Source organism: Pseudophryne corroboree, chromosome 9 (assembly GCF_028390025.1).
Source record: "Pseudophryne corroboree isolate aPseCor3 chromosome 9, aPseCor3.hap2, whole genome shotgun sequence".
In the NCBI taxonomy this organism is placed as follows: Eukaryota; Metazoa; Chordata; class Amphibia; order Anura; family Myobatrachidae; genus Pseudophryne; species Pseudophryne corroboree.
In genome coordinates this window covers 313,856,526-313,874,922 of record NC_086452.1, presented here as the reverse complement: position 1 = coordinate 313,874,922, position 18,397 = coordinate 313,856,526, and the positions used below count along the sequence as shown (strand labels likewise).

General features: G+C 48.3%; 1 protein-coding gene across 1 annotated transcript in view; it reads left to right on the top strand.

Moving 5' to 3' along the window:
• The window catches only part of SREBF2 (sterol regulatory element binding transcription factor 2), a 269,968-nt gene that overhangs the window by 211,825 nt on the left and 39,746 nt on the right, over nt 1–18,397 (top strand). Inside the window, exons 12-14 of the mRNA XM_063940441.1 lie at nt 17,445–17,616; nt 17,911–18,022; nt 18,190–18,302. Of these exons, the coding sequence (XP_063796511.1) occupies nt 17,445–17,616; nt 17,911–18,022; nt 18,190–18,302 (397 nt within the window). The remainder of the gene's footprint in view (nt 1–17,444; nt 17,617–17,910; nt 18,023–18,189; nt 18,303–18,397) is intronic.

Genomic DNA, 18,397 nt, shown 5'->3' with positions numbered 1-18,397 from the left:
AACTTAACTGGCTGCAGATTACAGGTATGGCCACACCCCTATTGGGTATGCTGACCTCCCTGAATCCCGCTGGCAGCAACTACTTGTGAAGGAGTTAGCTGGGAACTACCAGAGGCATGCCAGTCTCTGTTTGGGGGATATCTTTTTGTTTCCCCTGTATGTGGCTCAAAACTCCGCCTCTGTGGACCCTGCTCCCAATGTCGTGTGTTGTGTTGTTGTCTAGGGGGTTGAAAAGACCTTTGTACATTCTTTGTTCTACATTCTCGTGCAAAGTGTCCCGGTCTGTTACAAGAAAAACATGTTATTACACTTGCCTTACCCACAGGATTCGGTGGTACATACGCAGGCTGCCTTGTGGTCAGCGCCTGTATACTTACGGACATCAACTTATCACTTTGCGACTCCCTGTGCCTAGTGATATTTCTGTCGTGATCAATAGCAGCCTCTCTCAAGGTGGACACTGACAGACCTCGCCAACATGGCTGCGTGGTCTGTACCCTAGCTTTTAATGTTTCTTTCAAACCATCCATCAGTACAGATACTGCTACTTCTCGATGGTTTGGGTTGGTCTTAATGTCTTCTATACCAGTGTACTTTGCCATTTCTAATAGTGCCCGGTGAAAATATTCTGTTGCCGTTTCGGACTCCTTTTGCTTAATGGAAAATATTTTATTCCATTTAACAACGGCTGGGAAATACTCTTTTAGCTGTAAATTTATCCTTTTTACATTATCCTTGTTGTACACGTCTGTAAGCGGTACATCTTTATCCAATGCACAATCAGCTAAAAACTGAGTTGCATCAACATTGGAAGGTAAACAAGCTCTTAGCAGTATCTGCCAATCCTTGTTGTTGGGTTCTACCGTGTTACCTAAATCCCTGATGTATTTTTGGCTAGCCACTAAATCCTTCCTGGGGTCAGGAAATTCGGACACTATTGTTCTTAATTCCATTCTGGAAAATGGAGTGTACATGGCAATGTTCCTTATGGGAGTGGCTCCAGAGACATCTGTTTTTCCATTGGGGACTGCTATTACCCTTACAGGAGCAATTCTAACAGCCTCTTCCTGTGTAGATTCTACAGCTTGTTGTGGTACAATTGTTTCAGTGTAGTGCATGGTGCCGTACTTACCCGTTGACACGACCTCACCTATCCCTCCGCTAGGGGCTTTCACTAATCTCGTGGGTGTCGCTGTGCCTACTGTGGTCTCTGCTATGGTGGCTGCAAGAGAGAGAGCTGAAATTGTTGCTGAATCGTCTTCTTGATCACACTCCTGAGGAAGGTTCAAAACAGGGTACATCTTGCACGGGTTAATACTTGCATGAGTTATTTGGTTAACATCATTAACATTTACAGTGTTACTAAGAGTTTGTGTTTTACAACCCAGTGCGTTTCTCTCCGCAATCAACTTTTCTCCTGCAATGTATGGTGGGGGAGGAGCTGTGGCAATCAACTTCCTGACTGCCCCAGATCCTGCCGCCAGAGCCAAACCTCTCTGTATCTCACCTTCCTGGTGCCATAACTGTAAATAATCATGATGCTGAATTCGTCTCTTTGCTGATTTTACGAGACATATCCTCCTCCTTAAATTTTGTAACACTTCTGGACTGAAGCTACCTATTCTTGGGAATTTGTCCCTGTCTTGTACAGTCATTCTCTCCCATTCATCACATAAAGATTCGGTGTGAATTCCATATTTTTCACACATTACATATCGTGCCGACCCAACTGGTCGGTTCACAGAATCAACCTGAACCAGGGTTGATCGCCCCCTACCTGAGCAACTGGCCCCCATAGTCTGCAGGTGTTGCTTAGTCCTCCTTGGATCTCTGTATCAAGGTTTTCAGCAAGCCTTTTCAGACAACCAAATTACTCCACAGTAGGCCGGCGGTGGCGGTTTACCGAGTACCCCACTCACTCGCCCACCTCGACCAATACGACCTGATCACACCGACGTGGTGCTGGCGTACTCGATACAGGGCCCCTATGGAACCTTCAGTTTACTGGAACATATGAGGGTTACCCGCAGGACACTTACTCTTTCCAGTAAAGGTGGGGTTGTTAGATAGTTCCTGAGTGACCAGCGAACTTCCCTTCCAAAAATAAAAAATTACACAAATCACGTCAGAATGTACAAATAGCGTTTGTGACCACTTTACTCTAATGGTATTAGGTCAGATCACTAACTACTGCACACAATTACGTGCGGTCCAATCGTTCAGTACACGAGCACTACTTGTCATGTACTGAAAGACCAATGGAATCGATGTTTCCGGCCGCGATTCCTTCAGCAAGAGCTTGTATGGCCTATATGGGTTCTGCACCAACACCCCAGGCGTTGTGCCACTGGACTTTTATAGCGGACCTTTTACCTTACGACCTCCTGGTCTTGTTACCTTATGACCTCCTGGTCTTGTTACCTTATGACCTCCTGGTCTTGTTACCTTATGGTCCGCTATACTCTAATGCTCAAATATTATTTAACCAGGGATGCCTCCCTGGCCACCGTATATGTCACTTACACGTATGTCCCTTGACGAGTACCCGGCTTTCCTTTTGGTTCCACCTTAAAGTTATATAAACTTTTGTATACAAAACACACTCACTCAACACATGTACACTTTGTTTCTATATCTATTTCTGCGCAGAAATTGTCTTCAGGCCAAGAGTGTTACCAATTAGGAGCAGGATCTGTTAAACTAAATTTCAGATTTTTCCAAAAATAGATTTGCGTTATTTTCCGCTTCGCGTTATCTACCGCTGTGCGTTAATTATCGCCTTGCGCTAATTATCGCTTTGCGCTAATTCAACTTTTTCGTGACTTGAGCTACGTGAGCGTAACCGGACGCTACGTTGCGTAATGAACGCTGCGTGCGTCTGCCTTTGGATTGCGTACGCTAGTCTTTGTTAGCGACACGTGTACGCAATGCAAAGGATCCACCGTAACACAATATATTTATTTATCAATGTAGGTGATCCCTGATCATCTACCGCAATCCACACTGACTGCCTTGTATCTCAGACAAACCGTGTGTTTGTTCTATACTTTAACTATCACCTCTACTATTAAATAACAGCAAATCTCTTTTTAGCACTTTCTATCAACTATAAAATTTGGCAAACAGGAATAGTGATATACGAAAAAATGAAATACACAAGTGAAAAGAAATGCAGGTATGTATGCGTACGCAAGACAAAAGAAAAATAAACAGTTTTAAAAAAAAACACAAGCGTTTTGTTCTTACTTCCGGTTACCGGGTTCCTTCAGCACTCTTTATCTAAGCGAAGCAGACGCTTATCCCGTCAGCACTGTGAGACAACCTCCCACCCTTTGCTGGAGGGATAATGTCTGCTGATCTACCTAGTGCAGATGTGAAAAGGACCGGACGAGCCCGCAATTGACAATGCTAAATTCCTTTGTCGTATAACAACCCTTTTTGAAGCTAAGAACACTGTACGCTGTTTACTTAAGAAGTACCGTAATGGTACGCTAGTTGCGTAACGATCGCTCAGCCGTAGGCGAGACGCTCAGGCGTCACGTTCGCTCACGGCCCAGGGATCACAGGACACGTTATTGGTTATGTCTAGGGGAAAGATTCGCTGTAACGTAGCGTACGCTAGAGACCACGAGGAGGTCACCAGCGATGCAGACGCTCACAACACTATACCTTTATGTTAAACCTTATACCGATGAAACACACAGAATGCCTTAATGTGAGTACAGGGTGTAAATGCAACCTTGTGTAACCTGACTAACTACAAAGCTGATTGAGCGTCACCGACGCTCAAGTGAACACTTAACACTATAGTAAATACACTGATACTGGTTTAGGTTTCCAAAGCCTATTAACTGTATTATATCTAATATACTTGTAAAAGGGGATAACAGTACATATGATACGCTACAATATAACAGAGACCTCCTAACCACAGAACTAAACAATAAATACAATAAGACAATACTACGCTGACCTAAATGAAATACAATACCATACTATAATACTATAAGGTATTTAAGAGAAAAGAGGAGAGAGAGAGATAGAGAGAGAGAGAGAGAGAAATTGGCTCGCAGAAAGACAATGATTATGGAGAGAACTTACGCACAAAGGGTATGATCGCCAGCGCCTCGATATCCAGCTCCCGATTATCAGCAGATAACCGTTGATGAGAGAGTGAGTTTGGATATGGTCGGCCTGCCTATTTATGCCCCACACACAATGCAATCTCCTAGTCCCTACAATCCCATTGTCCATTGGCCGAAGGAATTCGGCCCTGCATCATAACAAAAGGTCATAGGGTGATTCATACAGGTGGGCTGTGACGATTTCCAACAGCTCAGGTGGGTGGGAAACTGGGTTTCCCGCCGCATACCTGAGTATGTGTAAATCATAGAAATGGACATAAACTTCTTATGTCCATAACTATTCGCACGAGCGATTAATACGCTCCAAACCAACACCGGAATATTGCTAATTAAATACTCTTCCGATGGGTACCAAACACTGCAATATGATTCCTGTTAGACCCTTCGTACGATGCAAAGAGGGATTCCTCAGCTCTGGGACATTGTACTTTAACCAAACTTACAGAAACTATCAAAGGGATCATGATCTATAAACTACATTAATTGTGAACATTTGTAACTAATGAGTCGCACGCTACGATCACATAAACTCTACCGTAAATGCGCATACCGCGCGTGCGAGTGCACGCTATTGCGGGTATGCGCTTCCACGGGAGAGCGTACGCATGCGCAGCACGGACCAGTGTGCGGTGCAAATATGGCAACGTGCATTGAGACATTTTTCTGACTTTGACAGAACCCTTTCCCCCAATCTGACGGGGAAACCGCCACCACGACCTTCTGTTGACACAACTTTTGTATCGCATCCCTCACCACCTCTCTTTCGGGAAGAGAAGTTGGCAAAGCCGACATGAAAAAACGGTTGGGGGGCATCTCCTGAAACTCCAGTCTGTACCCTTGGGACACTATGTCTAAGACCCAAGGATCCAGGACCGAACGAACCCAGACCTGACTGAAGAATTGGAGACGGCCCCCCACCGGTAGGGACTCCCCCAGGGGAGCCCCAGCGTCATGCGGTGGACTTGGTAGAGGCAGGGGAGGACTTTTGGTCCTGGGTGCCTGACACTGCAGGCGACTTCCTTCCCCTAACTCTACCCTATGAAGCGAGGAAGGACGAGCCCTTACCTTTTTTGTACTTATTAGGCCGAAAGGACTGCATCTGCTGATGGGGCACCTTTTTCTGTTGTGTGGAAACATATGGGAGAAAAGATGACTTACCCGCCGTAGCGGTCGACACCAGGTCAGCCAGGCCGTCACCGAACAAGACACTACCTTTAAAAGGGAGAGCTTCCATTTTCTTCTTGGAGTCAGCATCAGCATTCCATTGGTGAATCCACAGCGCCCTCCTGGCCGAAATCGCCATGGCATTGGCTCTCGATCCCAAGAGGCCAACATCCCTCGCCGCATCCTTTAGGTAATCTGCAGCGTCCTTGATATAACCAAGAGTCAAAAGAATATTATCTTTATCAAGAGCATCCATATCAGAAGCCAAATTTTCAGCCCACTTTGCAATAGCACTACTCACCCATATCGACGCCACAGCTGGTCTGAGCAATGCACCAGTATTGACGAAAATGGACTTCAATGTCGTCTCCAGCTTGCGATCCGCCGGATCCTTGAGAGCAGCCGTGTCAGGAGATGGAAGCGCCACCTTCTTGGACAAGCGTGAGAGAGCTTTATCCACATTTGGAGACGACTCCCATTTGTCCCTATCGTCAGAGGGGAAAGGATATGCCATCAAAATCCGCTTGGGAATCTGCCACCGTTTTTCAGGCGACTCCTAAGCCTTTTCACAAAGCTCATTCATTTCATGAGATGGAGGAAATTTTACCTCAGGTCTTTTCCCTTTAAATAAACAAACCCTTGTGTCAGGAACGGCAGGTTCCTGAGATATACGTAAAACATCTTTAATGGCTATAATCATGTACTGAATACTCTTGACAACCCGTGGATGCAAAGAAGCCTCATTCAAATCGACATCGGAGTCTGAGTCCGTGTCGGTATCTGTATCTGCCATCTGGTTAAAAGCACGCTTCTGTGACTCTGAGACTGTTTGTACCTGAGACAATGCGTCCTCCACCGACTGTCTCCATGTTTGTGTCTGAGAATCAGATTTATCTAGTCTCTTTGACAATAAAGCCACATTCGTATTCAGTGTACTCAGCATAGTCATCCAATCAGCAGTCGGCTGTGCCGACAGACACATACTTAAATCTTTCTCTGCAGCCCCCATAACTTCCTCTGGGGAGGAACACCCAGGCTCAGACATGTCGACACCTCCTGCCGACACACTCGCACAGTCCACAAACCCGGGAACAGACCCACAGAGAAGCCCTTAGGGAGAACACAGAGAGAGTATGCCAGCTCACACTCCAGAGCCCATATACTAACAGAAGTTAGTAATATGGTCAGCGCCGACAATATAACTTGAAAAGCACCAAATTTAAGTGCCCCCCCCCCCCCCCTTCCCCGGTTTTCCCTCCCCAAGTACTTGCGGGAGCTCGGAGGTCCGGGCAACGTCTCTGCAGCGCTGTAAGAATAGGAGAAGATGGCGCTTGTGAGCAATATGCGGCTAAGCCCCGCCCCCTTCCCGGCGCGCTGTAGCCCGCTAAAATTTGAACTTGCAAAGTGGCGGGGGTGCTCTATACGGCGATCGGACACCGTATAGCCTTCTTTTACCACTAAAAAACCTCAGTAACTGCTACCCTGTGAGTGCCGTTGGTGAAGCGTGTGAGAGCATGGAGCGCAGCGCTGTACCTTCCGTTACTGAAGTCTTCTGCCGTCACTGAAGTCTTCTGTACTTCTCATACTCACCCGGCTTCTTTCTTCTGGCTTCTGTGAGGGGGGTGACGGCGCGGCTCCGGGAACAAGCAGCTAGGCGAACCAAGTGATCGAACCCTCTGGAGCTAATGGTGTCCAGTAGCCTAAGAAGCAGAGCCCTTAACTAAGAAGAAGTAGGTCTGACTTCTCTCCCCTCAGTCCCACGATGTAGAGAGCCTGTAGCCAGTAGGTCTCCCTGAAAATAAAAACCTAACAAAAGTCTTTGCAGAGAAACTCTGTAGAGCTCCCCTAGTGTGTGTCCAGTCAGTCCTGGGCACAAAGTCTAACTGAGGTCTGGAGGAGGGGCATAGAGGGAGGAGCCAGTTCACACCCAGCTTAAGTCTTTATAGTGTGCCCAAGCTCCTGCGGATCCCGTCTATACCCCATGGTCCTTTTGGAGTCCCCAGCATCCTCTAGGACGTAAGAGAAAGGGTATTCCCAGTGAAGTTATTCCAACACTTCTTCAGGCTAGAAAAGGAGTAACGTCTAAACATTATCACCGTATTTGGAGAAAATATGTGTCTTGGTGTGAATCCAAGAAGGCTCCTACGGAAGAATTTCAGCTGGGGCGTTTTCTCCATTTCCTGCAAGCAGGTGTGGATGCGGGCCTAAAGTTAGGCTCGATTAAAGTACAAATTTCGGCCTTATCGGTTTTCTTTCAAAAACAATTGGCCTTCTTTCCAGAAGTTCAGACTTTCGTGAAAGGAGTTTTGCACATCCAACCTCCATTTGTGCCCCCAGTGGCACCATGGGATCTTAACGTGGTGTTGCATTTCCTTCAATCACATTGGTTTGAACCTTTTACAGAAGGTTGAGTTGAAATTTCTCACTTGGAAAGTGGTCATGCTATTGGCCTTAGCATCCGCAAGGCGGGTGTCTGAGTTAGCGGCTTTGTCTCACGAGTCCTTATTTTATCTTCCATGAAGAGAGCGGAGTTGAGGACTCGTCAACAATTTCTGCCGAAGGTGGTTTCATCGTTCCACATGAACCAGCCTATTGTGGTACCAGTGGCTACTGACGCCTTTGCGGAGTCTAAATCTCTCGATGTTGTCAGAGCCTTGAAGATTTATGTCGCCAGAACGGCTCAACTTAGGAAAACGGAAGCTCTGTTTATCCTGTATGCTGCCAACAAGATTGGAACGCCTGCTTCCAAGCAAACTATTGCACGCAGGATCTGTAATACGATTCAGCATGCTCATTCTACGGCTGGATTGCCGTTACCAAAATCAGTGAAGGCCCACTCTACCAGAAAAGTGGGCTCATCCTGGGCGGATGCCCGTGGAGTCTCCGCATTACAACTCTGCCGAGCAGCTACTTGGGTTCAAACACTTTTGCAAAATTTTACTAGCTGGATACCCTGGCTGTTGAGGACCTCATGTTTGGTCAATCGGTGCTGCAGAGTCATCCGCACTCTCCCGCCCGTTTTAGAGCTTTGGTATAAACACCATGGTTCTTATAGTGTCCCCAGCATCCTCTAGGACGTATGAAAAAATAGGATTTTAATACCTACCGGTAAATCCTTTTCTCTTAGTCCGTAGAGGATGCTGGGCGCCCGTCCCAGTGCGGACTCTATCTGCAGTTATTAGTTATGTTTACACACGGGTTGTGTTATGTTATAGTCAGCCTGTTGCTGACGTTGTTCATGCCGTTGACTGGAGTTCTGTTGAATGACCTGTTGTACGGCGTGTTGAGGTGTGAGCTGGTATGTATCTCACCTTAGTTTAACAATAATTCCTTTCCTCGAAATGTCCGTCTCCCTGGGCACAGTTCCTATAACGAGTCTGGAGGAGGGGCATAGAGGGAGGAGCCAGTTCACACCCATTCAAAGTCTTAAAGTCCCCATGTCTCCTGCGGATCCCGTCTATACCCCATGGTTCTTATGGTGTCCCCAGCATTCTCTACGGACTAAGAGAAAAGGATTTACCGGTAGGTATTAAAATCCTATTTTTACTTTCACTTTTAGACAGCGGCTAGCGCTATTAGCGCTACCGCTGCCTGCTTCACCGCTCCGCTCTGCAGTCGGATCCCGGTCTCCACGGCCAGCCGCCCCAGCACCTCCCAGGCATCGGGATCAGCCGCAGCAGACAGAGTTACAGGTAAGGAGACCGTCAGCGCGGCGAACACCGCTGGGGAGAGGCAGCTTCAGCGGTTCCTGGCAGTGGCACTGGGTCCTCTCTTCAGCTACCACCAGGCCACCAGGGACATTACATGGTGTGAATGGTCCCTGTGAAGGCTCCAGGGAAGGTGGGGATATCCCGTAGCTCTGCCCCCAGCCCTGTTGCTCATTATCAACTGTAAGTTCTTACCGTAACGTATATTTTATCCCATGCGGAATCTTGCCAAAAAATGTGGGAAACTCTGCCACCTGTGGGCCCGCCTGGTTAAGTCTTCCACCCTTCCAATACCAGACGTAAAATCTCTAAAGGAACCTACAGACACGAAACTGAAGCATTTCCTGAAGTCCATCTACTCCAATGCTAGAGCGGCTCTCAGGCCTGTTTATAGCTTCAGCCTGGGTTTCTGTGGCTATTGGCAGTTGGTTGGATGTCTTGATGGAGTGTTTACAGTCAAACTTGCGATGCTCTGACCTCATCAAATATATTGACAATATTAGGGAGGTAAACACTTTCTTAGGAGAAGCAGTGCTGGATGCAGGCACGTTTTCTTCCAAGATTTTGGCTTCATCGGTAAATGCTAGACGTGCCCTTTTGGTTACGCTCTTGGCGCAAGGATGAAAATTCTAAAAAGGCATTAGAGTCCCTACCCATTTCAGGGGAGGTACTCTTCGGCTAGGAGCTGAACAAAATTGTAGCCACAGTGGCAGCTTCCAAGACTGCTTTTCTTCCCTCCGCTGCACTGAAATCTAAATCTCCTACCTTTCGTTACTTTCGGCCGCAAGGAAAGACCCGGGGTCAGCAGTCTTCCCGTTTCCAAGCTTCCTTTGCTAAACCCGCAAAGGCAAAGGGACACCAAGCCTGGTCTGGAAAACGTCAGGCTCCTAAGCCGGACGAAAAGACTACAGCATCACTGCATGTTCTCCCCCCTGGAGGCCTCCGAGGTGGGCAGTCGTCTCCTTCGCAGAGGTCTGGGAGCAGACAACATCAGATGCCTGGATTACGGGCATCGTATCTAACGGTTATGCCCTCACATTTATAATCAGCCCCTCCTCCCTCCAGACGATTCTTTCCCACTGGTCTGCCTAAAGACCTTGGCAAGGCTACGGCACTCCAGCACTCAGTTCAATCCCTACTATCACGGGAGGTCATTGTTCCGGTTCCAGTGCATCAACGTGGTACAGGTTTTTATTCAAACCTGTTCCTCGTTCTAAAGCCGGATGTTTCCTTCCGTCCTATACTCAATTTACAAACCCTCAGTCGGTTTCTCAGAGTCCCTAGGTTTCGCATGGAATCTCTCAGATCCATCATACAGGCCTTGGAATAGGGAGACTTTGTGGCCTCTTTAGACGTCCAGGATGCATATCTGCACATCCCTATACGGAAAAGTCACCAGAAATTTCTCCGTCTTACAATTCAACAAGATCATTACCAGTACCAGGCATTGCCGTTCGGACTCTCCACGGCACCGCGAGTGTTCACCAAGTTGATGGCAGTAATGACGGCCCAGCTGCGGTTGCAGGGAATCGGCATCCTCCCTTTCCTGGACGATCTCTTTCTGATGGCACAATCTCAGGCCAGTGTTCAGGATCACATCTTACCACTCTGACGTTTTTTCAGTCACACGGCTGGCTGATCAATTGGCGGAAATCCAGCCTCACCCCATCTCAACGCATGATTCATTTGGGAGCACTATTGGATTCTGAAGCACAGAGAATTTTTCTCCCAGATGACAAGCGGAGAGCCATCCAGGAGATGATTCGAACCTTCCTGGCTCAAAGAACTGTCTCAATTCACTTTTGCATGCGACTTCTGGGAAAGATGGTCTCTTGCTTCGAGATGGTGGAGTTTGCAGTTTCACTCCAGGCCATTTCAACTGGAACTCCTGCAGAACAGGGATCACTCCCCGCTGCATCTCAAATCTCAGAGGATCAGCCTTTCCAGGGACACCCGTTTATCGCTCCTGTGGTGGCTTCACACGTCCCACTTGACCAAAGGTCGCGCCTTCTGCATTCTTGCTTGGGTCATCCTCACGACAGATGCCAGTCTACGCAGATGGGGCACTGTGGTGGAAGATCGTTTCTTTCAGGATCGATGGACATGTCAAGAGAGCAAGCTCTCCATCAATGTTCTGGAACTGCGAGCGGTTTTCAGAGCGCGGTCTCAAGCGGGCACATCATTACATCACCGTCCCTTGAAAATCCAGTCTGACAAACGCAACCGCTGTGGCATACATAAACCACCAAGGCGGCACTCGCAGTCTGGCAGCCATGGAGGAGGTCAGCCGCATTCTGCGATGGGTGGAAAAAATCTTCCAGCCATTTCCGCGGTCTACATTCCGGGAGTGTTGAGTTGGGAAGCAGACTTCATCAGCAGACAGTATGTACACTCAGGCGAGTGGTCTATCCATACCCGGGTATTCCAGATGCTGGTCGCTCGCTGGTCCACCCTCAGATCGATCTGTTCGCTTCCCGGTACAACCACAAGTTTCCCCTTTACTGAGCACAGACAAGGGACCCGGACGCGTATCTCATAGACGCCCTGGCGGTGCCTTGGCCCTTTCAAATGGTGTGTCTCTTCCCGCCTGTGGCTCTTCTCCAGAGGGTTCTTCGCAAGCTCAAATTAGAAACTGTAACAGCGATTCTGATCGCTCCCTACTGGCCGAACAGGGTTTGGTATGTCGATCTACTCACCCTCTCCATATTTCCACCATGGCACCTCCCTCAACGACCAGACTTACTGTCTGAGGGCTCTAGTATGCATCCGGATCTTCACCGTCTGAATTTGACGGGTTGGCATTTGAACGGTCGGTTTTGAGAGCTAGGGGTTTCTCTTCTAAGGTTGTCAATACTATATCTCTGCTAGGATACTGTCCACAACGTGGATTTACTATCGCGTGTGGCGCATCTATTTTACGTGGTGCGCTGCTCCCTGCCTGGACCCTCTCCGATATAGTCTTTCCCGACTCTTGGCTTTCCTACAGTCTGGGTTAGACGCTGGACTTCTCCTAGCTCCTCTTAAGATACAGGTTTCCGCTCTGTCCGTTTTGTTCCAGGGTGGCTCGATGTTCCGCTGTTCACACATTTCTGCAAGGGGCTCTTCTTCATATTCAACCACCTTATGTACCTCCAATTTACCCCAGGGGATTTGTCCTTGGTCCTTCGAACTCTACAGAAGGCTCCATTTGAGCCTCTAGAAACGGTTGATCTTCACTGGCTCACCTGGAAGACGGCATTTTTGCTTCCCATCGCCTCAGCATGCCGATTTTTGGATTTGGGAGCTCTGTCTCATTATCCATCCAAATAGGGCGGTTCTGCGTACACGCCTTGATTACCTCCCTAAGGTTGTCTCTAGTTTTCATATCAATCCGGAAATAGTGGTACCTGCCTATTCTCCTTCGGATTCCTCAGATAACAAATCCGCCATGGCCATACAGGATGTGGACAGGGCTTTACGTACTTATGTGCAACGCACTAGTGCTTTTCGAAAAACAGATTCTGTGTCCTTTATGATGAGCATAAAAGGGGCTGGCCAGCCTCCAAGCAGACCATTGCTAGATGGTTGAGAGTTGCGGTCCGACAGGGTTACCTGTTGGCTGGGAAGCCGATTCCGGCATCTGTCACGGCCCATTCCACGAGATCAGTTGGCACTTCCTGGGCGGCGCGCCTTGGGGCTTTGGCAGAAAAGCGACTTGGTCTTCGGCTCATACCTTTCTTCGGTTCTATAGGTACAACACCTTCACCTCGGCTGATGCAACCTTTGGGCGTCGGGTCCTTAGTGCAGCTCGGGAGCATTCCCGCCCGTAACAGGACAGCTTTGGGACGTCCCACTGTCCCCAGTGTCAGACCATTGGCTGACTGAAAAAAAGGAGATTTTTGTCTTACCTGTTAAATCCGTTTTTTCTGAAGCCATGGTCGACACTGGGCCCTTTTGCTCCTCGCGACAGTGTTTCCGGACATGTTCCCCTATTTATATCTGGGTTGTATGGGTGCGGGTTCTCTTATTCTTTCTTCCTTCCTTTCCTGTACCTGGCTTATATAGTCAGAGGTGTAGCTAGGGGTCTTGGCGTCTCTTGCAAAGTCAGCGACTGGCGCCCCCCATATTTGAAATAAGGAAGGTGCATGTGCAAAAAAGCGACATGATCTTGTGGGAAAGGGGCATGACCATACAATAGTTCCCCCAATTCAAATTACGCTACACAGTAGTAACCCTTATACACATCATGCCCACACAGTAGCAGTACCTTTTACACATTATGCCCACAGAGTAATTCTTATAACACTGAGGAGACATCAGCAGTGCCTGGCCTGGCTGAGGAGGCAACACCATCCAAGGCCAGGCAGTATAATCAAATAGTAGTGCAAAGAAGTGCAGTGCAGCGCACTACCAAGTGGTGCAAGTAGAAAATATCTTAGTGGTGCTGTGTGCGCGCACCTTCGTCGCGCCCACACCAAAAAAATGGGTGTGGAAACATGCCACATGGAGTATGGCCAATGAAAATGGGGGCGTGATACACATATGATCCCAATAGTGCAGTGCCAGATAAACATATGCCCCAATAGTGCCAGATACACACATGCCCCCACGGTGCTAGATATGCCCCCACATTGCCAGATACACATGACCCCACGGTGCTAGATATGCCCCACAGTGCCAGATATGCCCCCACGGTGCCAGATACACATATTCCCCCATGTTGCCAGATATGCCCCCATGGTGCCAGGTACGCCCCCATAGTGCCAGATATGCCCCCAGCAGTCCAACTCACCATTGTTGATGCTGCTGCCTGGGGCCAGCACTGTCTGCTGCTGCTATCAGGGAGACTTACTGGACAAAGTGGTCCGGATCACATCTTTAGATGCATCGGTTAATCACCCTATCCCCCGGGGCCAGGGTGTCTCTCCTGTGGTGGCTGCAGAGTACTCACCTTCTCGAGGGCCGCAGGTTCGGCATTCAGGACTGGGTCCTGGTGACCACGGATGCTGGGGGGCAGTCACTCAGGGAAAAAGTTTCCAAGGGCTGTGGTCAAGTCAGGAGACTTGCCTTCACATCAATATCCTGGAACTAAGGGCCATATACAACGCCCTAAGTCAAGCGGAGACCCTGCTTCGCAACCAATCGGTGCTGATTCAATCGGACAACATCACCGCAGTGGCTCATGTAAACCGCCAAGGCGGCACAAGGAGCAGGGTGGCGATGGCGGAAGCCACCAGAATTCTTCGATGGGCAGAGAATCACGTACAAGCACTGTCAGCAGTGTTCATTCCGGGAGTGGACAACTGGGAAGCAGACTTCCTCAGCAGGCACGACCTCCACCCGCGAGAGGGGGGACTTCATCAAGAAGTCTTCGCGCAGATTGTAGGTCGGTGGGAACTGCCACAGGTGGACATGATGGCATCCCGCCTCAACAAAAAGCTACAGAGGTACTGCACCAGGTCAAGAGACTCTCAGGCGATAGCTGTAGACGCACTGGTGACACCGTGGATGTTCCAGTCGGTTTATGCGTTTCCTCCTCTTCCTCTCTTACCCAAGGTGCTGAAAATCATAAGGAAAAGAGGAGTGAGAACAATACTCATTGTTCCGGATTGGCCAAGAAGGACTTGGTATCTAGAGCTGCAAGAAATGCTCACAGAGGACCCTTGGCCTCTGCCTCTAGGGCAGGATCTGTTGCAGCAGGGACCTTGTCTGTTCCAAGACTTACCGCAGCTGCGTTTGACGGCATGGCGGTTGAACGCGCCGGATCCTAGTAAAAAAAAAAAGGGATTCCGGATGAGGTTATTCCTACGCTGATAAAGGCTAGGAAGGACGTGATGGCTAAACATTATCACCGTATACGGCGAAAATATGTTGCTTGGTGTGAGGCCAGGAATGCCTCTACAGAGGAATTCCAGCTGGGCCGTTTCCTTCACTTCCTACAGTCGGGAGTGACTTTGGGCCTAAAATTGTGGTCCATTAAGGTCCAGATTTCAGCCCTATCCATTTTCTTTCATAAAAAACTAGCTTCTCTACCTGAATTTCAGACGTTTGTAAAGGGAGTGCTGCATATTCAGACCCCTTTTGTGCCACCAGTGGCACCTTGGGATCTTAACGTGGTGTTGAGTTTCCTGAAATCTCACTGGTTTGAGCCACTTAAGACCGTGGAGTTAAAATATCTCACGTGGAAAGTGGTCATGCTATTGGCCTTAGCTTCGGCTAGGCGTGTGTCAGAATTGGCGGCTTTGTCATGTAAAAGCCCCCATCTGGTTTTCCATATGGACAGGGCAGAATTACGGACTCGTCCGCAATTTCTGCCAAAGGTGGTGTCATCTTTTCATTTGAACCAACCTATTGTGGTGCCTGCGGCTACTCGTGACTTGGAGGATTCCAAGTTACTAGATGTAGTCGGGGCTTTGAAGATTTGTGTAGCCAGAACGGCTGGAGTCAGGAAAACTGACTCGCCGTTTATCCTGTATGCATCCAACAGGCTGGGTGCTCCTGCTTCAAAGTTGACTATTGCTCGCTGGATCTGTACCACGATTCAGCAGGCTCATTCTGCGGCTGGCTTGCCGCCTCCAAAATCAGTAAAAGCCCATTCCACAAGGAAGGTGGGCTCTTCTTGGGCGGCTGCCCGAGGGGTCTCGGCATTACAGCTTTGCCGAGCAGCTACTTGATCGGGTTCAAACACTTTTGCAAAGTTCTACAAGTTTGATACCCTGGCTGAGGAGGACCTTGTGTTTACTCATTCGGTGCTGCAGAGTCATCCGCACTCTCCCGCCCGTTTGGGAGTTTTGGTATAATCCCCATGGTCCTTACGGAGTCCCCAGCATCCACTAGGACGTTAGAGAAAATAAGATTTTACTCACCGGTAAATCTATTTCTCGTAGTCCGTAGTGGATGCTGGGCGCCCGTCCCAAGTGCGGACTTCTTCTGCAATACTTGTATATAGTTATTGCTTAAATAAGGGTTATGTTATGGTTGTATCAGGTTTGTCTGATGCTCTGTTGTTGTTCATACTGTTGACTGGGTATGTTATCACAAGTTATACGGTGTGATTGGTGTGGCTGGTATAAGTCTTACCCTGGATTCCAAAATCCTTTCCTTGTAATGTCAGCTCTTCCGGGCACAGTTTCCTTAACTGAGGTCTGGAGGAGGGGCATAGAGGGAGGAGCCAGTGCACACCAGTAGTACTAAATCTTTCTTAGAGTGCCCAGTCTCCTGCGGAGCCCGTCTATTCCCCATGGTCCTTACGGAGTCCCCAGCATCCACTACGGACTACGAGAAATAGATTTACCGGTGAGTAAAATCTTATTTATTCAAACATACATAGCTGTAGTCCCCCCTCAGCACATAGCCCCCACCAGAACACAGCACGTAGTTATTTCCCACCTCCCAGCACATAGTCATAGTCCCCATCCCCCTCCCAGCACATAGCCGTAGTCCCCTCCCAGTAAATAGCGATAGCCTCCACACCTTTCCAAGCAATAGCCGTAGTCCCCCAAGCACATAGCCGTAGTCTCCACCTCTCCCAACACAGTCATACAGTAGTCCCCACCCCTTCCATCACATAACAATAGTTCCCTGCCAGCATAGATAGCCATAGTCCCCCTTCCTGCACATAGCCATAGTCCCCATCCTCCTCCCAGCTGTAGTCCGCACTTAGCACATACTGTAGCAGTAGTCTTCCCCACTCCCAGCACATACATAGCCTCCCCACACAGCCCCAGTCCCCACCCCACTACATCCCAGCAGATAGCCGTAGTGTCTGGCAATACCTGCTGTGCCGAGATGTCTGGGATGGAGGGCGGAGGATCGCTCTGCAGGCAGGAGCTGGCATCGGTGTCCAACACCGCACCAAAGGGTTGCTGGGAGTTGTAGTTTATTTTCAGTTTCTTCCCTGTAGTGCATTGTGGTGCCGGACACTGGGGCCAGCTCCTGCCTTCTGAGTGATCCTCCGCCCTCCATCCGAGGCAGCTTGGCACAGCAGGTATTGCCAGACACTGCAGCTTAAGGGATTCCACCTGTTGGCAGAGTGTGTCACTGTTGGGCGGCGCCCCCCTGCTCAGCTGGCGCCCTGGCGAGTGCCATCCTGGCCAATGGGTAGATACACCCCTGTATATAGTAAATAAACTGACTGGCCTGAGGCAGGCTGGGTATAGGGGAGGAGGGACTTCCCAGGCTGCACTCCACAAGTTTAACGCCTTGGTGCCCTGACTGAATGCCTGGCTATACCCACTGTCCCCAGTGTCGACCATGGCTTCAGAAAATAGGATTTAGCAGGTAAGACAAAAATCTCCTTTTTTCATTGCATCTGGTAATAATTGTAAAATACAATGAGGATTCATTACAGCAGCTGTGAATACTATAGTGCTACATTTAAGGTAATTCTTCCTTTAGTCCTGGGACATAATGCTAAATGCTTCCTTTTCATGTGGCTTTGTTTATTTAGGCATACTTCCTTCGGTGTGCACAAAGCACCAGCCTTTCCACTGACACAGATTCTCTCCCAGAGTCCTTACGGTGGCTCTCACATCCACTAGGGAAACATTTCTTCATCAAGTCCAATTGGACAGTAAAGAGTGCTGCTAAAGAGTCTCTGTACAGCTCTTCAAGAAACCCAGGTAAGAGAAGAGAATACAGCAGACTTTATACTATGACCTTTAAAATTAAAGATTTGCTGCTATACAATGCCGATAACTGCATTTAACAGTGCCAATGACTATAATAAGCATTTAAAATAACATTGTTTAGTGTTGCGGTTTTTTTTGTTCTTTCAGTACAGGACAATTATAATCCTGTACTTGTGTTTTTTTGTTTTTTTTTTGTTTGTTTTTTTAAGACCAAACCCTCCTAAGCTCCATTGACCTACCCATATCCACATATTCATCAGGTTTCATTTCTTGTCTCAAATACAGTTGACCCCCTTGCTCAGATCCATCAAGCCTTTTGTGAATTCTTGCTGGAGAAAGCATTGTTCTCTCTTGCAAAGCCAGAAACTAGTAAAGTGACAACGGAAGAAGACAGCTGGTATGATCCTTTTTGCTGAGACCTTCATATAAATGTGTAGGAAATTAATGTAATCAAAGCAGAAACATCAATATTCATTTTGTATGTAGCTTCTGTAAGATTTTTCTTCAGTTTTTGTTATTGTGAGTGTGAGTTTTTCAACCTAACATGTTTATCTTGTTTTGCAGCGAGTTTACCAAAGCTCAAGTGTACTTAAAGCTTTTGAATGTATTTGCTGATTCAGTAGTTGGTGTCACCTCTCTCCCAATTGGAGGGTCTACCAACATGTTGTCCCCTGCCAGTAAGTAACAGTGACTGTATACAGTTAGATGACTCTAGGCCACCATGTCCATGTTCCTTCTTTTTTCTTTCCCCTGTTCTATAAACCTGACCACA